Source organism: Pollachius pollachius (genome assembly GCF_949987615.1).
Source record: "Pollachius pollachius genome assembly, chromosome: 11".
NCBI classification, from domain to species: domain Eukaryota; kingdom Metazoa; phylum Chordata; class Actinopteri; order Gadiformes; family Gadidae; genus Pollachius; species Pollachius pollachius.
In genome coordinates this window covers 14464829-14492517 of record NC_136944.1, presented here as the reverse complement: position 1 = coordinate 14492517, position 27689 = coordinate 14464829, and the positions used below count along the sequence as shown (strand labels likewise).

At 43.2% G+C, this 27689-nt stretch overlaps 2 protein-coding genes across 4 annotated transcripts in view; both read left to right on the top strand.

Annotated features, from left to right (window-relative positions):
- The first annotated feature begins 277 nt into the window (after positions 1-277).
- Positions 278-18519, top strand: stat3 (signal transducer and activator of transcription 3 (acute-phase response factor)). 2 transcript variants are annotated; one of them, XM_079746881.1, is made up of 24 exons: positions 278-444; positions 2280-2424; positions 3193-3436; positions 4027-4119; positions 4274-4355; positions 4489-4589; positions 5217-5368; positions 5992-6150; positions 6729-6821; positions 6937-6996; positions 7099-7128; positions 7258-7351; positions 7450-7497; positions 7863-7946; positions 9623-9721; positions 10032-10167; positions 10419-10471; positions 10579-10673; positions 12019-12158; positions 13105-13326; positions 14043-14085; positions 15300-15359; positions 16768-16865; positions 17173-18519. In XM_079746881.1, the coding sequence occupies exons 2-24, from the start codon at positions 2297-2299 to the stop codon at positions 17223-17225; spliced, it is 2367 nt and encodes a 788-aa protein (XP_079603007.1). In that variant the 5' UTR covers positions 278-444; positions 2280-2296; the 3' UTR covers positions 17226-18519. The 2 variants fall into 2 exon arrangements, with proteins under 2 accessions (XP_079603007.1, XP_079603008.1); XM_079746882.1 differs by lacking the exon at positions 15300-15359.
- A 1806-nt stretch (positions 18520-20325) lies between these two features.
- Positions 20326-27689, top strand: part of stat5a (signal transducer and activator of transcription 5a) — a 57817-nt gene continuing 50453 nt past the window's right edge. For both annotated transcript variants that reach the window (XM_079746785.1, XM_079746786.1), the window contains exon 1: positions 20326-20457. The gene's annotated coding sequence lies outside the window, so the exon portion shown is untranslated. The remainder of the gene's footprint in view (positions 20458-27689) is intronic.

Below are 27689 nucleotides of genomic sequence, written 5' to 3'. Positions count from 1 at the left end.
TCTGTTTAACGCTACACCCTCCCGCCGTAGCTGATTGACTTCGAGCCATTTCAGGCACACGCGGAGGGAGTGACATCCTAGAACAGCGCCATTGCGAAAGCAACAGAATGCCCCGCCCCTTAGATATATTATCCCGCCTTCGACGGCAGTAAACGAAACAATAATAGGCCTGAGCACTCTTGTGGTTTGTGATTGGTTTCTGTACACGTCAATCTTTGAATTGACGGGTCGTGGATGGTTGGAGCGGCTGCAATGCAGGGGTGGGCTGGAAAAAGAACTATGCGCACAGGAGAAGTCTTCGCCGTGTAACAAATACGTCGAGACAGATTTATTTTGTATAAAAACAAACATAGACCTAGGATTTTAGGCCCCTTATTTACACCAATCTGCATTCCACATTTATTCGTTGCTGACCAACTTTCCAAACGAGGAAAAACAAGCCAGGTACGTGTCATGAAGTTATAGCCTACTGTTCATTGTTATGTGTGTATGTTTTTCATTTCGTTAAATGCTGAAAATGAGTTCAGCCTCTTTCTAGAGTATCCATTGCATTGCAGTCGAGTCGACGCCGTGCATTTTCAATAGTGGCAAGTACGCCATTGATGCCATCCAAACTTGTTATCTAAGGTTCACGTATAAAGTTGTGTTATAGACCTAGTTGGCGTAAAATCTGGTTTGATTTATGTTCTTGGTTGCTTACGTTTGTTTATCATTGACGTCAGTGCTGCTGTATACAAGTGAACTTTCCTTTAAATTTTGTACGTTTTTTTTTCTGTGTGAATTCGACTGCTACAATAAGACTATTAGCTGAATCATTTATATTTAATATAGTTAAGTACCGTGTTTACCCTGTTTATTATGATCTTGTTGGCTTACTAGTCGTCACGCCCATCTCGATACCTGCTGCAGGGGATCGTGTGCTTAAGCTGGATGTATCTAACATGATGGGGGAGAGAGCCTCAGTTTGATGTCTTGACCGGACATCATCTGCAAAACTATGGTTATGATTGCAGTGCAGTTGCAGGCTGCCAGTAATGAACTATCCTCATTTTTGCCATGGTTGTGGCCTTATAGTGGGGTCTTACCATGACTTTGGTAAATATGAAGATTACCCACCATTGTTTATTTGATTTAGATGACTATTGATGACAAGATGTCAACAGCATAGGTGCAAGGTTTTACCCACAATAATTAGCAGTAATCATCTGGACCTAATGTTTTAAATGCTTAGATCGGCGTGTTGTAGATTGATGCAGAGTACAGAGCTGGGAATCCAACAAGAAGTCTGTGAAATTTTAACATTTTAACACAAGTTCAACTAAAAAGCAACTAGCTTGAAGTCCCTCCATTATTGTTCTTGGCCCTTCTATTTAACACATGTTCTTCTTGAAACGAAATAAGGATGCGAAAACTATGTTTACAAATCTATTTACAAATCTGTAATATCAGTGTTGTTGTTGCTTAATAGTGTAGTGTTTTTATTTGTGTATCCGGGACGTTGTTATTATTTGCTCAAATATTCTTAACACGTGTGCTGTCGAACTACCAACCTTCAAGGTCAATTTTAGTAGTAATGGGAAAAGAAGGATACATCTGTAGCTGCCTTGTATATTTTCAGTTATTTGTGTGATGGGTGTAGGCCTAGATATGTCTTGTCTTCTCAAAGTATATAACAACTCATTGCTTCTCTTAGTAATTGTACCAATGTTGCAATGTATTAGAGCCCTGTTTTTGGCAACAATTATGTAGAATAACCCCTCGCCTGTAATAGAAGTACATATTTCCATGTAAACAGGTGAACTGTTAACATAAAAAAACCCATTCAATATTGTTCCACTTTTAGCAATGTTTCTCTGGTATACATCACTCAATCGTGTCACTAGGAGGCAGGACAACAGTGACAAACTGTGTGTTTGTCTCGCTCTATTGATTTTTTATGAGAGTAATATAAGATATCTGGGGGAGGGGGATGACATCTAATCCCTCAGCCTATCAGGTAAGCTAGTTGACAGCTGGGAAGGCCGGTATTTCTTGGTGGAGGCGGAGCTTTCAGTGAAAAGGAAGTAGAAGTAGCATTGCTAATCAAGAAGCATCCTTTTTTTTTGGTTCTTCTTGGCAAGAGGTAGTTTCCGACAAAAGAACAGCTGTCTGATTGGGTGTGTTTCACATGTGCGAAACATGCTGTTTTGGCATGAACGGTCCACATCATTTAAAGTTACAGCGTTTCTTAAGAAGAAAATAACTTGATAATCCTCCTTTGTCTGTGTGGTGGTTTGAAGAGGCTCCAGGGGTCACGATGGCTCAGTGGAACCAGCTGCAGCAGCTGGAGACTAGGTACCTGGAACAGCTCTACCACCTGTACAGCGACAGCTTCCCCATGGAGCTACGGCAGTTCCTCGCTCCCTGGATCGAGAGCCAAGACTGGTAAGTGTTCCTTAGACATGTGCCACTGGCCCCCAGATACGGGATCAGTTAGGGGGGTTAGGGTGTACGACTTCCAGCCGAAAGGGACTGTGTTTGATCCCCCAGTGTCCCCCGCAGTCTAACTTGTAAAGAGTAAAGAGACCTTACCCCTTACCTTAACGTTATTGACTTGTTTCTGTTTTCAGTGTACTTTTCTTTGGCTGAAAGTATCGGCTAAATTACTCAATATGACCAATTAGTTGTGGTCAATTATCATATCAATAACAATGCTTTGGCGTTCTCTCCGGTACATGCTGTGTTTTTCAGGTTTCACATAGGTCACATTTACTGGTAGTGAGCCATGAAGTTCCCAGGAAGTTGATCACCCTTCATCATACAACCTAACCCTACTATGCCAAAAGGCACCATGATAAAGAATTGTATGCTCAGCCAGTAGAACTACTCCAAAGGTTTTGCTTTTTGGCAAACAAATTCAACCTTCACCACTAGCCGTAATTACAACTAAATAAATAGGCACCCACGGCCATTTATGCAACTGCACACAATTTCGCAACCGCATATTTCTTTCACCATATATTTGAAAAATATTTCTATAAAAAAACATTGTATCCTTTTTTTTTATGTCTTCATCAATCTTTCTTTATTCTATATCCCGTACAATGATTTATTTTTGTAATTCGATTCGGTTGTATCTCGGCACCAATACACCGCGGTGACAATCCCCCATATGTTAAACCATGACCCCGTCCGTGGCGTTGTGATCTCCAGGGCCTACGCCGCCAACAAGGAGTCCCACGCCACCCTGGTGTTCCACAACCTCCTGGGCGAGATCGACCAGCAGTACAGCCGCTTCCTGCAGGAGAACAACGTCCTGTACCAGCACAACCTCCGTCGCATCAAACAGCACCTCCAGAGCAAGTACCTGGAAAAGCCCATGGAGATCGCGCGCATCGTGGCTCGCTGCCTGTGGGAGGAGCAGAGGCTGCTGCAGACGGCCACCACCGCGGCTCAGGTGTGTGTGACGGGGCGGATGGGTATAGGGTTCGTCTGGAGCCATAGGGATGTCGTCATCTGGACCCATAGGGGTTTGTAGATACCGATGCCGGTGTCCAATGCCAGGCCTGAAATCGTGCAGTGTGTTTTAATGGTGGAAATCGGTAAGAGAAATTAGTGAAGTTTCCCTAATTTTAGACAAAGGGGCATTTCAGAATAGACGGAAGCAAATAGCAAACACAAGTGCAACACTTGTGTCGTGTTGACTGTTATTAACTGTTAAATGTTCAGATATAAGTCATAGATCAGATTGCTATGGTCAAAATAATAGCGAAAAGGTACATTCGTGTGGATCATGTTTCACATATCTTTGGATTTGGACAAAAGCATCCCCAAGGTTAGCACTTGGACCTTGATGTAAATAAGGTAGATCTTTAGAAAGAAATATCAACTCATATGAAAACACATCTTATATAAATAATCCTGTACCGCACTCTGTTCTATTTACATAGTCTAGAAATCATTCCATACTGTTATGACCGTATATATATTTACTGTATATACATATATCAGTGTGAAGGAATGATGATGATGATATTGCCTCTGCAGGATGGCCAGGCGGCGCATCCCTCCGGGACCGTGGTTACGGAGAAACAGCAGATCCTAGAGCACAACCTCCAGGACATCAGGAAGAGGGTTCAGGTAGGGCCTGTCCATGTTGCTGAATAGACCATCAATATATAACCGATATTCATATTCATTTATTTGTGTGTATCAAAGCGTGTTACCCATGCATTGACTCCCATGTTTGAACCAAGAACATAATAGATTTGAAATGCCTATGTGTCATTTGCAGGACATGGAGCAGAAGATGAAAATGCTTGAGAATCTACAGGACGACTTTGACTTTAACTACAAGACCCTAAAAAGTCAAGGAGGTGTGCATTGCTTTAAAGGGTTTTCATTTAATCCTGATAAAAAAACGAACTTGGAGGACAGATTTTCTTTTCTTTTTAGCCTATACAATTTCCGAGAAAGTAAACAATGTCTCCACCCTCTCGTGCTCTTCAGAGCTGTCCCAGGACCTGAACGGCAACAGCCAGGCTGCGGCCACAAGGCAGAAGATGGCCCAGCTGGAGCAGATGCTTAGTGCCCTGGACCAGCTGAGGAGGGTACGATTAGCCACACCGTTCAGTCCGGACGGCTGCTGGGGTGTAACCAGAGCCAAGTCAATGTATTGACCTGACTGATAATGAGGGGAGGGAGTTGGGAGGGAAAAGATCCTAGGCTCGAGTTTCTCCAGATGACAAGTCAGCTAGTGTGAAGGCAGAATCTCGTCATGAAAGCCATTCATCTTTGGTTGATGTACAATAAACAATAACAGCATCAAACCTTATTGAAGGAACAATTTCTGTACAATTACAGAAATGCACTCAATTACTGGTTAACCTTACAACTGAAAATAAGTAGAAGGAGAAGTTTAAAGGCAAGTGTGAAATGAAGGGTCATTTTGGTGGTTTAACGCGCTAGTGTGCTAACTGCGTAGGCAATATGCCTTATACCGACTCAGGTTCGATTCCCATCTGTCTACTGCTACATCCCATTCCCCCTCTTTTCAACCCGCTTCCCTGTTGCTTTTTCCTGTACTGCCAATACAATATTTTTTCATTTTTTTCTTAAAAAATTGAAAAGGTAGAAATGGAAGGAACTGAGAACAATAAGTGACTAATATGATCATGAAGAAAGAAATGTCCTCTCTTGAGGGTGGGCTGACTGGTGTTGCTCTGTTCTTCTTCCAGCAAATCGTGACGGAGATGGGGGGCCTGCTGACCGCCATGGACTTTGTTCAGAAGAACCTAACGGATGAGGAGCTGGCCGACTGGAAGCGGAGGCAGCAGATCGCCTGCATCGGCGGGCCGCCCAACATCTGCCTGGACCGCCTGGAGACATGGTAACCCTGAACCCGTTCAAACCAGTGACAAAGCTTTCGGTCGGGGAGCCACAATACATGATTTGCAGCTTGGACATTTATTTTAATGGAACAATTTCAAAAAAAGAAATGCATGGACATTTTCTAAAAGATTTGTTTACAATTTGGAATTTACTTTATCAGGCTCTTTGATGTGACTATAGGGACTTATAAACAACTTCTGGAATATCCTGCCCCCGAATATCCTGTAAGCTAGGAAAGTTTTAATACCTATGATACATTTGATATCTTTTACCTTTCCTTAAGTCCAGATGAGGGATGTAAATAACTAACTTATTTATACTCCTTTATGCATACATTATTCAATGTGTGCTGACATTGACATTGTTTTTCTATGCATGATTCTCCAAAAAAATATAGTGCCGCAGAACCAACATTAGTTACGTCCGTTACTTCGTGTTTATGTCAAGGGGAATAAAAAAAAATCAACTTCCCAAATGTTGAACATCGACTTTGACCATCAGGAACCCATAATCGCATAATCGATTAATCAGACCCCTCCTTAGACCAGAGTGGCAGAATGTGAATCAACATGTAGAAGGCATGAATCTTATCTGTTCCCCCTCTACTTCCTCTGCACGTAGGATTACGTCTCTTGCCGAGTCCCAGCTCCAGATCCGCCAGCAGATCAAGAAGCTGGAGGAGCTGCAGCAGAAGGTCTCCTACAAGGGAGACCCCATCATCCAGCACCGGCCAGCCCTGGAGGAGAAGATCGTCGACCTGTTCAGGAACCTCATGAAGAGGTTAGCAAAGGAGACCGAGTGAATGTTTGTAGCCTTATGCAAGGGTTAGGGTTAGGGCTATGCAATTGATTTCTAAAATATTTGTACGGCCTTACGTTGTTCAATCAAGGCCAATCTTTGTAAATAACTGAGTGATGGCCTTGCTCTCTTTGCTCTTTGAATTTGTTCAGAATTAAAGCAATACAAAAGCAATGCCTCTGATAAAAGCCTTCCATTCAAATTCCCGGGCCATTTTTGAGCATTGTTATTCACTGCATTTCCCATCAAACGGTTTGGATTTCTTTGTTGAGGACCACACTTTCCTTTGGCACAGCCAATGTTCAACATTGTTTGTTGAAATTCTGGCTTACGGCCAGACTGATGATAGAACACGATCTGGACCTGTCTGATCAGGATTGTCTCACGACGTATATCGGGGTTCTATGTCTGGTTTTTGCCACACATATTCTTTTGGTATGATCCTGGATTGTTCTCAAGATGTTCTTCTGTTTTATTTCTGGTTTCTGTGTGTGTGTGTGTGTGTGTGTGTGTGTGTGTGTGTGTGTGGTTATATCAAACATTTATACTTTCTGTTCCAGTGCCTTTGTGGTGGAAAGACAGCCCTGTATGCCAATGCATCCAGACAGACCGCTTGTCATCAAAACAGGAGTGCAGTTCACCAACAAAGTCAGGTAAATATTCATGAGGAGGCGTTGTATTGTTTTTCAATAATAGACGGTTTCTACCATCCCAAACATTTAAGAAAATACAGGGTAATGTTTGATGGTACAACATTTATTCGTGCAGGTTACTGGTAAAGTTTCCTGAACTGAATTACCAGCTGAAGATCAAAGTCTGTATTGATAAGTGAGTTAAGCCTCACACACATCACAATCGATATCATGATTACAAGTAGGACCAAGGATTAATCGATTTTCATTAATATTTTTCTCCTATATTAATTTTCAGGGAATCGGGGGATGTGGCTGCAATTCGAGGGTAAGATTCTACATTGTTGTTCTTTTTTCGATTTACCATGTTCCAAATATATTTGTCACCTTCCATTATCTCCATGGTTGGAGAACAAATTGTGAGGAAATAGATTTTTATTCAGTTATTATTTTTCAGGTCAAGGAAGTTCAACATCCTGGGCACTAACACCAAAGTCATGAACATGGAAGAGTCGAACAATGGCAGCCTGTCTGCCGAATTCAAACACTTGGTGAGGCCAATGCACCTATTATTAGCTGGCTGGAATGCTAGCCTGTTTTTAATAGTGTTCCTCCTCTAATGACTACCGACTTCTCCGTTGCCATGCAGACGTTAAGAGAGCAGAGGTGCGGCAATGGCGGCCGGACCAATAGCGACGTGAGTGCACACGAACGCACGCACGCACACACGCACGCACACACCATGCACACGCGCACCCACATACACACATGTACATGTTAACCACAAAGCAACCTTGTCCTAATACAAAGTTCTCTCTCTTTCAACCCACTCGTTCTGTCTCCCTTTACACTTCCGGCAATTGAGACAAAATAAGACCTTGAAAAAAAGAATGAGAAATGACTAGCAATGATTTTTTCTATGTATATTGTAGTTGGGAAATCCAGCATGCATCCTCTGCAAGAACAAAAGGATGTTCTTGTTGATTATTATCATTTTTGTATATAAACACCTCATTTACATGCGGAGCTGAACTTCTGACCTGACCTGTATTCTCTCTGCAGGCTTCGCTGATCGTCACGGAGGAGCTCCACCTCATCACCTTCGAGACGGAGGTCTACCACCAGGGCCTGAAGATAGATCTGGAGGTGAGAAGGGGCAGAAGGGAGGACCCCTCGGTATCGGAATAGACTTAGTATATATATATATAATAGTTTTTTCCCATGGGCAGATGCATCTTTCCAGATGCAGTCTGAGCAGATGAGTTTTCAGGCTGCTGCGGAAAATGTAGTGTTTATGCTGTCCTGACGTCAGTGGGGAGCTTGTTCCACTGGTGGAGTCAGGGTAGCAAACTGGGGGTAATTGGTTCAGTGGCAGCTGGGGCCGCCTTGCAGTGAAGGAGTCGTTTTGATATCGTGTCAACCCACACAAGGGACCACGGGTCACATTCACCCCATTGGTTGTTATGAGCCATGAGGCTACGATGTGCGACTGGTGAGAGCCCACCAGATGATGCTACTGCATTGTCCAGCTGTACTGGTAGAGCAAGGCATTAACCCTGCCAGAAGCAGGGTCACGCCATGCCGTAGGCGGTGGTTTGATTCCCGCTGCATGGTGCGCCACCCATTCTAATGTGCTCTGGGTTCTTAGCTGCTTCGAAATGAAAGTACAACCATTTTGTATATGCTCTTATTGCTAAATAACAGGCAATACCGGTCTTGGTGATCAAACCATTGTAACCCTCTTTCCGGAATTCATTCAAACGCCCATAACCAATCTAACTGGTCCAAATCACTTTGTTGTGCCGATTCTGCCTTATGAGCATGAGTCATTTTGACTAATGATTTTGGAAACAGATGTTTTAGTATAGCCAGAACCGACTACTACGATTGGTTTGATCAACCACATACTAATACTAATAAGTATTCACAATTCATTCAGTATTTAAAGTAACCGTGAATTGAAGTATCCAAGCGTGTGTCGACACCGCTTCCTAATGCGCTGACGGTCAGACTGCATCTGCTTCAGTCTATTTAACCTGAACCCTCACTGGCTGTGCTGTTCATGCTGCCTTAACCAATCGTAACCAAGTGAACGTCTGCTCTAGCACAGTCCTGCGTGCAAGACACCTGATCTGAATCTCGAGCTGTGTGTGTGTGTGCATGTGCATGTGCGCGTGTGTGTGTGTGTGTGTGTGTGTGTGTTTGCATGCGTGTGTGTGCGCCGGCACACCACACTACAAAGAACACGTTGTCAGTGCAGCCATCGTTACATACAGGAAATGAAAGGTAATATCGAGCTAGCAGTTGTGTCATCTTGCTGTGTTGCATGGGGGCATCTCTGTTTGATGTAAAGTGAGAAGTGCACTGTTCATCGCTCGTGTAATCTTATCTGAAAGACCTGCTTTGTAGCCCAGGGTGCATGCTTTTGTCAGAGGTGCTATCTGCTTTTGAGGGGGAAGCCATGTACTCCATTCACAAATATTTGAACTAGAACTGTTCTCAAGAATAAAATGCGCCCATCCAATCCATCCGGGGAAGTTTTTTTCCTTGTAACCTTACCTTGTTTTATCCTGGTCCACTTTTGTCCCACCTCCGTGCTCGATCTGTAGCTACTATTCAAGCCACTAGAGGCTGTTAATGGGAAAACTTACAAGGTGCAGTTAACACCCAGGGGAAGGAGATAACCCCTTTTTAAATTGATGTAACATAACTCGTCCACCTCTGCAATTGACCACAATTTACCACCTCTGCAACTGTAACCGCAATCATTAGAGGATAAGTTGTTCATGTCTAATTGTATCGATATTGATTTGATATTGCAGACCCACTCCTTGCCAGTTGTGGTCATCTCCAACATCTGCCAGATGCCCAACGCCTGGGCCTCCATCTTGTGGTACAACATGCTCACCAATCACCCCAAGGTACGACAGCACCCTCTTGTGCTGCAGGGGCTGAACTGGCCTTATAGAAAATGTTTGTATTTTGAATGTTTTTAAATAATTATCATTATTCAGTGTGTTCCTCGACATAAAGAAAACTCTGGTTAGTTTACTTTTTGTTCACATATGTCTAAAGAACACTATTTATAGTAACAGTATCTCATACCATAAGAAAAAAGTACTTTAATTTGCATTATTTGGTGAATACTGCAAATATGTTGTTGATTTCTAGCAAGCATAAAGAGGTTTGTTTTTCTTTTTACATTCATTTCTGGATTATGTGTTCCTCCAGAACGTCAACTTTTTCACCAAGCCCCCCGTGGGTACCTGGGACCAGGTGGCAGAGGTGTTGAGCTGGCAGTTCTCCTCCACAACCAAGAGAGGCCTGACTATTGAGCAGCTCACCACCCTGGCAGAAAAGCTCCTAGGTGAGAGGACGCGAGAGAGCGAGAGCTAAGAACCCCACTGCGAATGTCATCATAATCATGTTCTTGTATATCGTTAACTGTGTGAAAATCAAAAGATGTCTCGGTTGAGGTAGCTGGACGGTGTTCAAGCCTGTGAGTGACAGTGCCAAATGCACACGCTCACTCACGGCGTTGGATTTAAAGTATGCACGCGGTAGTGATGAAGATGATTACAATGTTGACATTTAGGAATGCGATTGTTTTGGATTCAGGGCCGTGTGTTAACTACTCTGGCTGCCAGATCACCTGGGCCAAGTTCTGTAAGGTAATTTATCTGAAGTTCACTCAAGAGTCGACCGTCTTTCATCCGTACACGACTGTATAGGTGGACCTGAGGTTTGACCAGATGTTTTGGTTCCCCCCCTCCTCTAGGAGAACATGGCAGGGAAAGGCTTCTCCTTCTGGGTGTGGTTGGACAACATCATCGACCTGGTGAAGAAGTACATCCTGGCTCTGTGGAACGAGGGGTAAGACGACGCAGCTGGGTGTCTTTTTGTGTCCTCAATATCGTATTGATCCCAGATGGATCAGAACATGATGTTATTACAAACCAAAATATAAGAGTCTTTCGCCTTATCTGTGACACACATGTCACTTTACTTCAATGTTTAAATACAATAATACAATGATTTTATGCCCAATATTGCAGTGTTAAGGTACGGCCACACTGAACGCATTACGCGCGTTAGAGGCGTTGAAAATCGGCATTTTTGCATAGGGACCTATTGGTTTAGGCGCGTAGATGTGTGACACGCGCTAAAGCAGTACGTTAGGCAAGTTAGACGCGTTTTACGCACCTAAATAACGCGGTAAATGTAAAAATGTAACTTTTGACGCGCCTACGCGTGACGCTTAGCCGCGATAGCCAATCAGCGTTGAGCTTGACCCGATGTCACTGGCAGAGAGACAGAGGACGCACAGAAGCAGAAAGAACATGGACGACCAAGTCATCATTTCAGTGTGTGCTGAAACGATGAGGAGGTGGTGAAACTCACCCAGCTGTGAGCGCCTACGGAGGATGCCATGCACTAGAGCTTAGATTCTTGCGGGGTAGGGCCGATATTTCCCACCACTATCCTCGGGCCGGGCCTTTGATCGAGCGTTTGTGGTTGTTTTTTTTAATCATTGCTTTATTGGCCTAATCTGAGGAGAAATCTATGCCATAAACAGAAATATTATAGTCCTTTATTACACGGGTCTTCTCAATGCTGTGGAACGCTCCGTTCACTTGCATGGGTAGTAGTCCGGTAACTTTTCAACCCCAGCGTCTTCGGTTGCTAAGTGACGTCAACGTCTTTGGCGGACTATTTCTCTGCTGATCAACACTACGGATGCTGGTAACGAATAAATTGTAAAAAGTTAAAAGTTAAGTTATTTTTTTGTTTTGGCAAGTAGCCGTGTAATAAGCGGGATAATGGATAGAATGTCGCCGGTCATTATCGAAAATAAGCCCCTTCAGGGCGAAGCAAGACACCTCCGCTGGGCGGGCTCATCTAGCTGCGTAGGCGCGTTAGGCGCGTTGAACCATTTTTGTGACACACAATGACCAAGTGTCAGGTTAGGCACGTTACGCGCGTAATGCGTTCAGAGTGGCCGTACCTTTAGATAGAAAAGTGCAGTTTTCCCTTGTAAAGAATTTGAGATTTCTCTTTATTTGAGCGGTTTCACCTTCAGTTTTACAATCTCGTTGATTGCATTTGTTTGGGTAAACCTGGGGCTCCAGCATCCCATGGTCCCGTCAGCGGCTGCTGATTAGGCGTTTGACTCCCTTGCGTCTCGTGACCACACTCTCGGTGTGCTCCACTCATGCAGGTACATCATGGGCTTCATCAGCAAAGAGAGGGAGAGGGCCATCCTGAGCCCCAAGCCCCCAGGCACCTTCCTGCTCCGCTTCAGTGAGAGCAGCAAGGAGGGTGGTATCACCTTCACCTGGGTGGAGAAGGACATCAACGGTGAGGGTCTCCGTCACCCGTCCGTACGACACTGGTCAGGCCCATCAGCGGGTTTTTAGAGAGCCAATTAGATGATTGATCTGCAGTGATGGACAGGTCAGGCCGATCAGCTGGTTTTTTAGAGAGCCAATTAGATGATTGATCTGCAGTGATGGACAGGTCAGGCCCATCAGCTGGTTTTTAGAGAGCCAATTAGATGATTGATCTACAGTGATGGACAGGTCAGGCCGATCAGCTGGTGTTTTAGAGAGCGGATTAGATGGTTGATCCATCAGTCATGCACCAGTCAGTAGTTTTTAGAAGACGTATAAGGGGATTCATCATCATAAATACAACAGTCCAGTCAATCAAAAGTTATGAGATTCACTTTTTTTTTAATACTTTAAACATTCTGTGTCAAAAAGACATTGGCCCGCAGAGTTGCCTTAGTTACGAGTAAGGTCTAATAATAATGCTCTTTCAAAATGAACAAAATGATAGACATTATGAATTCAACACTTATTTTATCTAAAAAGTGTGTTTATAGCGTCTTCAGATGCCGCCACGTTGGCAAAGAGTTTCTTTTATCCATTGTGGCCTCTGTCCCCACCCTGACCTCCGCATGGTGAACCCCCATGTAGTCGTTATCCCTGTCGAACACGGGTCTTCACTGGGCTCCTCTGACACCAGCACACGGCTTGATGAGGAGTAATCCACATTATTGTAGAGTTTGAACTTAAGTAGTATTAGACACAGAGCAGGTGCTCCATCCTGCCATGTCAGAGCTCTCCTTGAGTGTGTGTGTGTTTGTGCGGTGAAAAATGATCTATCCTGTGTGCATGGATCGCACCAACTCAATCAGCCAGACTCGGGAGTGGGGGGGTACATCATCCAACACACAACACCTTGCGACGCCGGCGAACCACCCCAAAGACAACAACTAAACAAAGGGAAGTTTGTGTCGCAGGGAAGACCCAGATCCAGTCAGTGGAGCCGTACACCAAGCAGCAGCTCAACAGCATGTCCTTCGCTGAGATCATCATGGGCTACAAGATCATGGACGCCACCAACATCCTGGTCTCGCCGCTCGTCTACCTCTTCCCCGAGATCCCCAAGGAGGACGCCTTCGGGAAATACTGCCGGCCCGAGGCAGTCCCGGAGCCGGACGTGGGAGGAGACCCCATGAACAGTGAGCTCCTTTTTTCTGTTTGTTTTTTGTTGTTGTGTGTTTTCTCTTTTGCTTTGATTTAATTGAAAGGCTGTTTATTATATTTATATATCAACGTCATGCAGACAGTGCCTTTACCTGGGAACAGACACCCTCCCTTGAAGAAAAGTAAAATACGAATTCTAAATAATGCAAAAAAAAAAGTAAAATAATGTCTAAGAAATGGAAAATCCTTTTTCGCCAAACGGAAATTGATGGGTATTATATACCATGATGACGTGTGATCGCGTTCTTTTAAAACTACCTTTACTTGTGAGCTACAAGCTACAATTTCTACACACTGGACCTTTTAAAATACCTGGCCTTGGCATCATCGATTCCCCACAGAGAAAATGTATTGAATCATGTAGTGTATGAGTGGGTTCCCTGGGGTTAAGCATTTTAAATTGACAGTATTAAAGCAGGGTATAAAAATACCTTTGTACTGTCTCTATATGTATTTTTTATTTAAAACAAACTTTACAGGTGAGCTACTCAAGTCTACACAATGGATCTCTTAAAATACCTTTGCTCCTTCCCCACATGGAATATCATGTAGTGTATGAGTGGGTTCCCTAGGGTTATGCATTATAGAACCGTATAAAAAACCCGTCATACGGTTTCTTTTATGTTTTTGATTTAGTTCCCCCGAATGAAAGTACTCTTCAAAGCCTGCCTCTCTCCCCTTGTCATTTCAGCCATTCAGCCGTACCTGAAGACCAAGTTCATCTGCGTTACCCCGTGAGTAATCCACCCCGTCCCCTTAAAGTCTGATGCGTACATGAACCGTAAGCATGGCGCTCTTCCTCTGTGAACAGCATGTGAGCTCCTTCGGTTACGCGACCATCCTTCTTTTGTTGTTGTTCTTTCTGTTTTCCCTGAGTGAGCATTTCAGCTCTGCTCTGTAGTTTCCATCATTGTGCGTGTGAGTGTGTTTTATTCTGGTCTCGCGGACGAGAGTGGAGAGTACCGTACAGGCAGGGGCGCGCGCTTTACCAAGAACGCCGCTGGGTACAGCGCCATGCATACTGAAGGGATGGCATTTATGGTTGCTAGGCGACTGAAAAAAACAGGATTGTCCAGGGTTGAGTGCAGACATAATTGTCCATTAAATGGGCCATTCCCCCCCTCCCCCCATCTTATTCGTCTTATTTTAACCTATAGAGACGCAAGGAATTATCATGTACACATGATTTTAATATTTTTTCCCTCAAGGGTTCCAAAGTATTCATTTTAACCGTTAGTGACACAAAGAATATTTAGTTTCTAGCTCAATTCATGTCAAACATATGAAAATAAAGATTCATGTAATTTAGCCTTGGAAAGGATTCAAACAACGCGTTACGCAAAAACAAGTTGAACTTCAATCTGGACTGAGTCACAGTTGCAACTGCCCTCAGGTCTAAGACGCAAGACCTCAAGGGAACAAGGGCTTTGCTTAGTGTAGCACTGTCATGCCCCCGTGCGTCTGCATGAATGGAGTTTATGATGTGAACACTTGAAGGGAGTCTTGATGAAGTGGCCTGGAGACATTCACCATTAGCGTTCAGTTCTATCTTGGAGGGGAGAAGAGGACAAAGGCCCCATTATGGAGACTAGAGAACACTTGGAAACACACTCACGGAATGTTTCATTGTTTTTCCACCTTTCTCCGCAATCCACTGTTAGAACTTTAAATACATTTGACTTGGGAATACATGTACATTTGGGTGTAAACGCTTGTTTTTGTAATAAGTAAAACTGTCCTTTGGGGTTGCCCCCTGCCTCGGGTGAGCCAGGTCTAAAGGCAATGGTGCCCGTGGCGTCATGCACACTCACAAGGGCCGTCTGCGTCGGGCGTTTTTCGGGTGATAACAGGGTGTCGTGTAGTGCTGGTGTGGGGGGGGGGGGGGAGTTGATTGCTATTTGTTGTGTTGCGACGTTCCCCTCAGTGAGATCCTCACCTGTTTCCATAGGTGTCCCTCCGTGTTCATGGACTTCCCGGACAGTGATCTGCTTGGGAACGCATTCCCAGGGTATGCGCTTCTGTAGATGGCGTGTGTGTGCGTATGTGTATATTTGTGTGTGTGTGTATGTCTGTGTCCCTGTTTTGTGAGGGTGTCGTTGCACTCCCTTTCACCACCCAACCGTCACCAACACCACAGTGTCCTACCCACCTCCTTACTCCTACTTTCTCTTTGGTTCTTATCCAACCCCATTTCAGGAACCTTTCACCCAAACAGTCTCCCAGAGTCCCCCATCTCATTTTCCACCGATGATTTCTTCTTCGTCTTCCTTGAGTCACCCTTTTTATTTTGCAATTGCCATTTTCATTTCCCCTTTCATTTCCCCATCATAAATCTCAACAATCCCACAATGATATAAACCGATGAAACCGTGACAATTAATGAATTTTCAATCAATGAAAGTTTTGCGGCATATTTCCGAATTTACTATTGGGGAGTCACCCTTTTTATTGAAAAAGCCATGCTAGCATCTCTATGTCGTAATTGAAAGCTTGCATGGAGACTTCCCATTACGGAGAATCGTCTTTTTTACAAATCTTTCTCTACACTCTTCTTAAAGTGCTTTTCTCTCTAGTCGTTTTCTGAATCGTCTGTCATCGAGGATTACCAATGTCACTATTTTTTATTTAACCAGTTTCACGCCACAGGCTCATTGCACTTATGAAGATGAAGAGGGGGAACTGTTGTGCACTGATGTGTTTGTGTTTGATTGGTAACCTGCATGAGGCTTGAACCACATGCCCTTTGAGGAGTTTTTGCTTAGTAACCCGTTATAATAACAGCCTAAATTGTCTGACATTTTGGTGATTGCTTCTATGTATTGCGGTTTATTTAATTTATTTAGTTAATTCAAGCTTTTAAAATATACTACTCACTTCTTCTGAAATTTCCCTGGCATGTGGCCCATTCATTAACAAGAGTCCAATTTGAAATATACTTGCCTTGACGTTTGTCAATGTCCTGCCTTCTACCTGACTTTTTGCCGCTTTTACACACATAACCTGTCTTCCATCTAGCTAGATCAATGAGTGTTTGTGGAAGAGAAGTTTGCAGTTGATTATTTGAAGCTCACAAGTTGTTAAAATGAGGGTACATCACATTTTGTGAGAACCAGAATAGAAGATGTAACCCTATTGCTAACGATCAGTCTGTATGTATGTATGTGGAGGACGGTAACCAGAGAAGTGTAGCCCATAGCAATGGGAGATTTAGCATGCTAGCTACCTTATCAGTTTTAATCAGCTTTCACTTCTGGTTAAAAAAAACAGATAGACAACTGAGATTGTAATTGCGTTGGTGTGGAGATTACGCTATTTACATAAACCGGTGTTGATGCTAACCATAAACCATTTCTTATTGGTCTGTGTATGATTTACATGCATGAAATGATGTGTGTGGGTTCTTGTTTTGTCCATAGCACCAACTCGGGGAACACCAGCGACCTGTTTCCCATGTCCCCTCGTACCTTGGACTCCCTGATGCATAATGAAGCAGAGCCCAACCCAGGGCCCTTGGGTGAGTCATCCAGAGCACAGATGTTCCTCCTCCTCCTCCTCCTCCTCGACCTCCTCCTCCCTCTGGGAGAATGATTGTTCAGACAGGGGCCGTGTAGAAACGTTCACTTGAAATGTGTGCCCAGTTCATTATAGCAGCACTCTCAGTGGGTCGCTCTGGATAATAGAGTATGCTAAATGGTTAACACTTAAGTCGTAGTCAAACTGGCACATGTGTCAGGGACTGCCTTGCCACTCCGGGCACTGGCAAAGCTTATTTTTTAACCTGAAGTCCCAACTATAAACCGGTGTCTTTGTTTCCTCCACAGATTCCCTCACTCTGGACATGGAGCTGAGCTCTGATGTGGCGTCGCCGATGTGAAGACACCTGTACTCTGGCTTAACATGTGGATTTTCCGTGCTTTTTCTGCCCTTTTTAAAGGGGAATCTCTTGTATTAGATTACAAGTGTTTTAGCCAATGTTGCGACAGAGAGCTCATGTTGGAGTTTGTATCTTCCCCTGCATGGTCCTGCTCGCCCCGTTGGTCATCTCCTTGTCTACCTTACCGTTAAGATATACACTTGGGGTTCTAAAAAGTATGTATAGATTTTCAAAATGGCCGTTTTGAAGGTTCTCTTGTGTAAAACTGATGGCAAGGTAATGCACGGAATACTGCAAATCCAAACTTGCAGTTTATTACCATCCCACATTATAGTAATCTATTACTATACAGGGAACGTGTTTCTGCAATCGGGATTTCTAAAGTGTTTCTGAAGCATTTTAACCATGCTCACCTAAGCTATGTCCTTTTTCCTCCTTCCCCATTGGTCGAATTTTAATTGAATGGATTCCGTTTCGTTTCGTATTTGCCCAATCAAAAGCGTCTCTTTGAGTGGTTACAGAAATGATTTTCCTTTTTTATTCAACTGTAGCACATGTATTTGAATCGTATTCTTTTTTTACTGTGGCTCTAGGCATCGATCACTGTGGCATTGAATTCCTTCCATAGTTAGTCTGTAAACCTGCCCCCCGCCCCCCCCATCGTTTATTCGTGTGATCAGATTTTCTCTCTTACAAAAATTATTCATGACAAGAAACGTATATTTCTTAATGTCTATATTTGGTCTTATTCCCTAACCATGGATGTTAGATATGTAATAGCCTTCCCTTTGGAAGGCTGTTAACACGTAGACTTAAATTTGGATTGAAGATCACAGATTGAGCCCTCCCATTTTATCAGACAAAAAGCAATTGAACAGTGTTCAAGCATAATCAATAACTAAATGTTTTATAGCCCTATTGATTCAATAAATAGGAATGCAACAGAAAATTTATTGCCTTTTTTTGGGTCGCAGTTATAAAATTGCACATGCCAGGGTATTTTCCAATGTATGTTTTTTCGCAGACACCTGAATTCATCGGATGTGATCGGTTATACGAATCATTTAATTGTATGTGTCAGAATGTCTGTAATTTATGCTCAATTAGTATAGATATCATGGATATTTTCCCTTTGCGATCTCGATGATGAGTACATCAATTTATGTATTTAAATTTTTACAACATGCAAGAAACACATTTACGAGACGTCAATTCATGCAATTACATTGTGTAAATTATGCTTTAACTGTATTGTATTTCAAATAAGAAAATAAACATTATGTCACTAACGGAACACCAATTGTGCCATGGTATTTGAAGTGCATGGACTTTGCCCAGGATTTTTTACCAGTAAATACTGGAAGAAGGGGAGAGCTGCCTAAGCCTAACCCTAACTAACCTTAAAGGTGATGTGGATGTTGATGTGGATTTAATGCAGTTATACCCAATTCCAGTTTGAATTAGCGTTTAGAGAAGATGTATCCTGAACCTTGAGGATGACAAGTAAACTAAATTGTAATAGTCTCTCTCTCTCTCTCTCTCTCTCTCTCTCTCTCTCTCTCTCTCTCTCTCTCTCTCTCTCTCTCTCTCTCTCTCTCTCTCTCTCACACACACACACAGGAAGGAGTGCATTGCGGCCTCTTGGTCGGAGATGAAGGGGTGTGGAGATGGAATGCGTTTATCGTCAGCTGCTGACTCAGCTGTTTCAGGAAGCAACTGGCAGCCTCTGGTAGTGGCCAGCAACCAATGGGGTGTGAGGATTGATTCAGCCCCAATTGCACTGCAGCCTGCAGCGAAGTGTAATCTATGTCGTGTGTGTGTGTGTACACAAGTAAGGGAGAGGCTAAAGGGTGGACTTATGCTCTATGGTTTGCCTTACCACATGACAGAATATTATATAATGTAATTCCTTCATTGTCATTACACAGAGTACATTGAAATTTAGTGGCAGTCCTAAACACAAATTCACAACCATCAAACAGCAATTTAACATAGCCCAAAAGTTAGAAGTAGACTAATTGAATGTACTTATATACAAATAAAATATCTTTGCTTTCACCCATAAAAACAGTAAGATATAAAAATGACGACAATGTGATAGCATCTGGGATATTGCACTTGTGGTAATTTGCTGAAATTAAAATGACATTGCAGGTTCCCTATATGCAAGTAGTGCAGTTAGGAATATCAACATGCAAAGAAGCAGTTGCAATGTACACGTACTGTATATGCAGTGTTCTATAAGGGTTACTTTAGAACACACAAGTCCCAGACATTGTTGGCAGTGTTCAGTTCTTTTATGGCTTCTATGGATAGAAGCTCTCTGTTTGTTCGTAATTCGATGTACCTGAAGCGTCTTCCTGAGGGCAGCATGTCAGAGAGATGAATTCAAGGTTGGATTGGTCTTTCAGTATTTTGGTTACTCTACTGAGACAGCAAGAGGGATAGATATATTTGATTTATGTATGGCAACATTTTACCTCAGTATTTTACATCAACAATGCAAAGGTCATGCGCTGTTTATTTTGTCAAACATATCACTCCATAGTAACGGTGTCTCTGTCAATCCATCTGCCAGCAGGTGTCGCTATGCTACAAATAACAAAAACGAACTTTCAGTTCATTCTAGTCAGTGGTTTAGGAAAGATCAGGCAAATGGAAAAAACAGTTGAAGTGAGCAGATTAGTAATAATAATTCTAATTCTAATTTCAGTGCAATCATATTATCAACGAATAATCATATTATTCTTATTATGAGTAGTATTATAGTTATTATTGTTGTTATAAAAACAATTATTATTATTATTATTATAAAATATGTAGTAGGCTACTAATAGTAGGCTTTTACTATAGAAGTAAATGTTTTTACTATAAATAAAAGCGCACGACTAGTAGTTTTTACCATTTTTTTTAAACTAAATTAGACTACTATGAGCTCAATCATTTAAATTCAGAATTATTCTTAATTGACCAATTGAAGAAATCAGTAGAAATGTATTTGGTATTACTCATATTACCATCAGTGACACAAGACGCCGGAAGTGGGCGGTTTTTGGAGGATCGACAGAAGGCGAGTGACAGCCAGAGAGAGAGAGCGAGAGGGAGGGAGAGCGAGCGCGAGAGAGCTAGTTGAGAAGAACTGCGTAGCAAACTGTTGGAAACTAGCGCCTGACAGAGTCCCTCCTGCACTCAACTTTAGGATAAAGGACAACGCGTTACAACGTCCATAGAGGTAAGATTGGACACTTGAAAGACCTTTCATGTTGTTGTTGTTCTTTTCATATGCTGGTGATGATCATGTGTCATGTTGCCCAAGAATGTCCTGACAGCACCACGACCTGCATGCGCTTTGTAAACAAACTGCTCTCCAGTCGGTGTTTTCTGCTGCCCTCTCGAACCCGATCAAACTGTTTCTCATCACGGGCTGTGTTTTATAATACGTGTTCAATGCGGGCGGCAGCAGCAACAACAACCCGTTGCAATTGTCTTCTTATTCATTTGTGTTAGAGCCGTTATATAATTGTCGGGCTCTGTACATAACGCAACAGGCTGTAAATCGACCTATTCGGCTTTGCCTGTCAAGGCGAGAGAACCTACTGCGCATGTGCACGTACATTATCATACACATCATTGCAGCGTGCGTGCATGAGGCAAAGTCTCACCATTATCAGAAGAAATAGCGCCATAAAAGAAGATAACCGGGGCGGGAAGAGAAGCGTTTTGTAGGACCAACCTGCGGTTTACCGTTATTCCTTGTTTCGTGCGCTTACAATCTATCCGTAAGAAAAAAGAAAGTTTGACAGGTGAAAGCCTGACGTCGTTTTTTAAATATTATTTGTTGTTGCTATTGTTTCGCTTGCAAGTTGTGGCGTTTTAAGAGAACGCATAGTCACAGGTAAACTTGACATTCAATAGACAGCCATGTCAATTACTTTCTATTACTGTCCGTCACAGAAATTAGCAACAGGCTATTACCAGGGGACAGACATATATTAGGAATTATTGAAGGTTAGTGTTGTTTTATGATTTGTTTATACAGCTCAAATGTATTGTTGCTGAAAGATGAAATGTATATTTCTTTATTTTTTTCGGATTGAAAGATTTGAACGGGCTGGCCTTGTTTTGTAAAAGGTCAATACAAATGTTAATGTCATGGCCAAATAGAAACCCCTCCTTCTCTCTCGAATCAAGACCTTAATGCCTGCTTCCTCGCAACCTGCCGTTAAATGTCACCAGGGCATTTGATGTTTCGCCCCCCCCCATCGAGATTGTTCCCTTATCCCCTCCCCCCCAGACTCTCTTTCTCACACACGTACACACGTACCATTCAAATATGACTTGGGAATGGGTTTGCTTCTGTGTTCAGAGCCAAAGGAGACACACTTGTTGTTTATTTGTGTTTTGTTACAGTGTCTGAATCGATTTGCACACACAGACGGACAATCAGACAGAGAGGCAGACAAACAGGAGAGAGAGACAGACACACGGATCGACTGACTGACAGACAGACAGATGCAGCCAGAACGATGAGAGAAAGACAGACAGATGGACAAGCGAGACCCAGAGGGCCAGAGAGTCAGAAAGGTTTAGGTGGCATGGATTTAGCTGTGAGGGTTGTTTATTTAGGACCTAAACACACTAAAGTGAGCCCCCCCCTAAATTGACTAAAGTGATTCTTCATCCGCCTGAATTAGCCCACAGCAGGTCCAGGGTCTGGGCAGCTCCTCTGGTTTTGTGGCACGTAATAATGGGTCTGGGCCTGGGCAATGCTACCAGCCAAACAATATAAATCAGGTACTATCAAATTGATATGTGAATACTTATTTCTTTATGTAGGAAACCCCTTATTTATTATTTCAAAACAAGCAAACCAAAATAGTGACCCATGTGTATCTATGAATACTGTCAACCCTTCACTGGTCCGTGACTTTTTTTGTTGACGCATTTGGTTTGTGTGTGTTTCTGTGTGTGTGTGTGTGGTTATGTGTGTGTGTGTGTGTGTGCGTACAGGTGTGTTTGCGCACCTCTGTCCTCACTTGGTACAAATTGCTGGTGCCGACTAGATGGCGCCGCATGTGTGCCCGTGAAAGCGCGGATGTTTGAGGCTGGCACAGGAACACTGTCTGCTAGCCAGCCGGAGATTGGCTTGCTCGGACTCTCCTGACTTTTGACATTAGGACAATCTACCTGGGAGAGAGAGACAGAGAGACAGAGAGACACCGAGGGAGCGAGAGGGAGGGTGACCGAGAGACCGAGAGAGACATAGAAACAGACTCTGGCTCTCTGTCTCTCTGTTAAACAGAGAGACAGAGAGACACCGAGGGAGAGATAGAGAGGGGGAGAGAGAAGAGGGGAGGGAATCAGTAGACGTGGACAAGCTAGACAGAAATCAACAACAACAACATACGTAACAACACACTCACACACACAAAGATAGAGAATTCAGGAGGACTGATAGGGCAGATGTGTTTGTGTGTGTGTGTGTGGGTGTGTGTCTATGTGTGCGCGTGTTGGCCAATTTGTTTGTGTGTTTGTTTGCATGGAGGGATGAAATGGGGAGGTGATTTCCGGTAAAGGGACACACCCTTTACAAGTCTCCTAACGTGTGTGTGTGTGTGCGTGCGCGTTTGCGCGTGTGTGCACTTGGCGTGCATGTAAAGTGGGGGAGGGGCGTGAGAATTGTGTTGAACCAGGCGAGTGAATTAAATCTTGCCCGTGTCAGCACTGTGTCACAAAGTTGTCGTGGTGATAGCAAAAACACAAATGGGTCTGATCTGGCGCGCGGTGACGTCTGAGAGGAAGAGATCTGAGACGCCTAGCCATGTGAAAGAGCGTCATTCAGGTGTATAGAGTGAACTCTTTCATGATGTGTTTGTGTGTGTGTGTGGGTGTGTGTGTGTGTGTGTGTGTCAGAGGAGCACACATTTATCCCTCCGTTTCGCAAAGTGACATATGTTTGAATGTGGGCCATATGAGAGAAATAACGGAAACAGGAAGATAGAGGTGTATTGAGGTGTGGTGACATTGTGGTTTGCGTTTGTATGTGTTGTGTGAGTGTGTGTGTTTGTGTGTATGCAACCATGTATGGATGTTTTTTTTAGTGTGCGTGTTGAGGGATGAAATGGGGAGGTAATTTCTAATAAAGGACACACACATTTTTATTCTAAAGGAAACTATCAGGAAGCATGTGGTCCTACACACACCAAAACTGACATAAAAACACTAACACACACACACACACACACACACACACACACACTGCTACATACAATGTCGCTGCTCCCCTTTCCTTTCAGTTAGGCTAATGCTAATCCACACGTCACATGACCATGAGCTCAGTCTGGACATGACCAGAGCGGTCCATCTGTCAAACAGCCCCGTTGAACTTCTCTGACATCACCAGTGCACTGTAGTCAACCAAGGATCATCAGCACACCCTTCTGCTGTCCTTGCTTTATATTCTTTAGTCTTTATTATTGTCTGTCTGTGTCTGCCTGTCTGTCTCTCTGGAGTGGGCATTCTGTTGCGTGGGGGGGGGGGGGGGACAGGACAGGACAGGGCCATGCAATCTCAACAGTGAGACACATGATAAGCGCTGGTGGTGTTTTATCTGGGCACTGGTGATGACACAAGCAAAAACAAGCTGATGCGCTGAAAGGGAAGCTCTCCTTTGGCCATTTTAAGAGGGCTATAGATATACAATGACTATATGACACAAATACCGTCTGAGCGTTTGTATCATTTCAGGCTAACGCAGGGCCGGTTCTAGGTAGTAAGATTAGGGTGGGCAGATAGAAATAATAGGTGGGCAGTTTTTTTGCCCATGCAAGATCTCTGTGCCTGCTTTTTGGCACATTTACTGTAATGTAAGCTTTTAGACACATCACTGCTGTATGGGGGGGGGGTTACCCTGATAGCACTGCTACTAGAAGCTTTCCACATCAGTGTTACAACCATCTGCCACCTTCTATGAAAAGCTACATATTTAATTTTCAAATTCTTGGAAAAGAATATAGATAAAATATACAGAAAAAATTGCACAATAACTTCACAAAGACAACTCAGAACTTGATGAAATGTCACAGTGTCTCTGAATTGAAAATCCTGAAATTCTGCTGGCAGAAATACTGATATTAAGGAATTTTCCAGACAAAAGTAGTAAAATTGCAAGGCGAAAAAAATCGAATTTATGTTAAAAAAAAACAAAAAACTGTAGAACACAATATGCTAATTGACTTTGATTGTTGCTGTGTGGGAGATTTAATTCTTGCATGTTTTGTTTCCAGAATGTTCATGAATAACATATAATATACATAATATACAACATAATTTATCTTCTTTTTTTGAAATCGCACCTTATATCAACCTGAAAACGCGTATTAACTGTAGGCAGCCTGAGCCGTTAGAAGAGAAAGCTTTGGGACTGGGTAACCTGGATGGTGGTAGTCCAGAGCTATATATATACTATACACACTAGGCCTATATATATATATATATATATATATATATATATATATATATATATATATATATATATAAAAATGATTGTGATGTAAGTGTTTGATTGGCTAATTTTATTTGATGCCTCAAATGGTATATAGGCCTAGTTCCTTTACAGTCCATGCATTGTGTGTGTGTGTGTGTGTGTGTGTGTGTGTGTGTGTGTGTGTGTGTGTGTGTCTGCGTGGGTCCACATCCAACATGAAATGCAGAACGTTGCTTGTCACCATAAGTTACTGCTCTTCAGAAACAAGCCCAAAGTCGCTTATAAAAAGCGGACCTGGCAACGCTGACCAGTGACCACTATAAGCAGGTGGGTAACTTGGAGGCAGGCTGTCCTGCCCACCCAATTAGAAGCAATGCATGGTAATGGTATATATACATAATGGTATTAATTATTTGGCTGAATATTATCTGACAGACGGCGACCGAACAGGTCCGTCCGATAGTGGGTCTGGACTTCCACCTAAAAAATTAAAACATTTTCTTCCATTTTGATTGGGTGGGCAGGGCGCAGATTTGGGTGGGCTGAGCACACCCTTGCCCCTGGCTACCGCCGGCCCCGGGGTAACGACTTGTAGTAGGCTTGGTAGCGGCAGCCAAGTGTCTTACTAGGCACATTGAACTGTACTTCAAAATAGTGTTGCATGGTATACCGATCAGCATCAACTCTTAGTCATACTCCTTGCACGCAGGGGCTAGTCAGTGGGCGTGCCCATGGACGTGACCCTCGGCTCGCACACAGCAGCAGCAGGCAGTTCACTGATCGAGTGAGAGTGAGACGCATCGAGATGGCGACAGGTTCGGAAGCACTTGCCGACAGTCCTCGGCTTGTGGAGAAAAGACGGGAGAAATTAAATATGGAGATTATATAACGGATCAGAAGTGTCCATGTAAACGCGGCTATTGACACTTCTGATCCGATTAGGTTGTCTATGGCATTTACAAAAGTGGTAAGCGTACGTCCGTATGTCTCTCACGCACAACCGTTATGTTGGTCTGGACTTATGTGATAGCTTATATGTAAGGGATAATGTGGTACAGAACGCCGACAGGGCGAACCGGACCCCGACGGGAAGCGGAGGCGTCTTGCATCACCCTGAAGGGTATTATTTTCGATAATGACCGGCGACGTTCTTATACATTATCCCGCTTATTACACGGCTCCTTGCCAAAACGAAACAATATCTTCACACGGTGTGTCTTTTTACAATTACAATTCGTAATGTTGATCAAGAGAGAAATAGTCTGCCAAAGACGTTGATGTCGCATAGCAACCGGACACGCTGGGGTTGATAAGTTACCGGACTACTTGCGGAGTGATAAGAAAGACGTGAATCAGGCAAAAAATCCACTTTCCTTGACAGCGGTCTAGTTCGGTGTGCATAAAAGTACAGACGGACCAATTGCAAACTACTGCAGCTGCTGATGCCATCTCTCTAAGTTAAAAAGTAGCCGCACCCACCCCAAACCAATCATAATAAGTGTATAAGTGTATACATGTTGATTATAGCGGACTACACCACCTCTTCTATTCCGAATGGGATTCTATTCCGATCAGATAATTGTATTCCGATTGAGGCGTATTGTATATATTAATACGCCTCAATCAAATACAATTCTCTGATCTGTAGAATTAATTTATTAACGCAATTTGCTCAGAAAGCAGGAAAGGACCAAGCTGTCAAACATTCGATCGGTCGACATCAGCCTTGTTGGAAGGTTAGGCTTCTTTGTTATGAAAAAGAAACACAGGACCAAATGGGGGAAAAACAAACACATATTCTTTATTTGACCAAACCCAAGGCTGTGGAAGCTCTGTAGTGGCCTTTAAAATGGTGGTAGCAACCAATGGAATTCCAACGATAATATTGAGATGTAGGCCCACAGATTGTGTGTCACAACATAACAATCACATTAAATTATGCTGTCCTTGGAGGCTGTTTTATTCAACCAACTGTATCGTCATATTGAACTGTTTTGTCAGTTTAATTAAGATTAGGGTTAAGGTCCTTTTTTTACACCAATTAAATGTGCTGGCACAATCTCGCGCAGCACAAAAAAAGTGAATGTGTATTATCATTATTTTACGATTACTGACGAGACACATGTCTGTACTATATATACTATACTATATATAAATATATAGTATAGTTAAACCATTACTTTGTGACATCTACGAAACTGGCTCTATCAGTCTCCATCAGGGCCTTGCTTTGTGGCTCATGTTCCAAGCCCTCCAGGCATAGATTGAGAAGCCTTAATTGCATTATGTACGCCTACACTAAACGCTCCACAGTGGCACGTCTCCAGCAGAATGCCCGCGGCAAGAGTGCATCTGTTGAAACCAAACCGACGTTGTGTCGCCGTGCGGCCATGGCGCAGCTCAGCTGTATTCTGGTGGGGGGGGGGGGGGGGTTGGTATGTTTTCTATCTGTCCACCCGCGGGCTATGCGTGTAGAGGAACAAGAACAAAACGATTTCCAAAAATGATTCAATAAACACAGCGGAGAGCGACCTCATGGGTGTTTTTAGATCGCACATTCAAATCAATCACTCAAATCAATGTGTTTCCATGAGCCTGTACTTAAAAACGATCTAGCTCATGACTCCAGTACCGGTTGACACAGCCAACACTTTTCAACCCTGCTTAACCAACTGCAATGTCACTTGGCAAAACGAAATGGTGCAAACTGGAAGCCTATCATTGAAAAGTACTCGCAATAAACTCCCAGAGACCTGAAAGACTGGAATGATTATATATCTTGGTTTTACCTTTGTTCTTCGGCTCAAACATACAATGGATTCCTTTGAGTATATAAACAGGTAACTATGTTGCTGATTTGAGATGGAAGTTCAGGCCGCTAACACAGCACACAACAAAGAGTAACTACTGCATAACAGAGCGGAGGGGGAGGGGGTGGGAATTCTGCTTTTCAATTACGCTAGTTAATTGAAATGTCC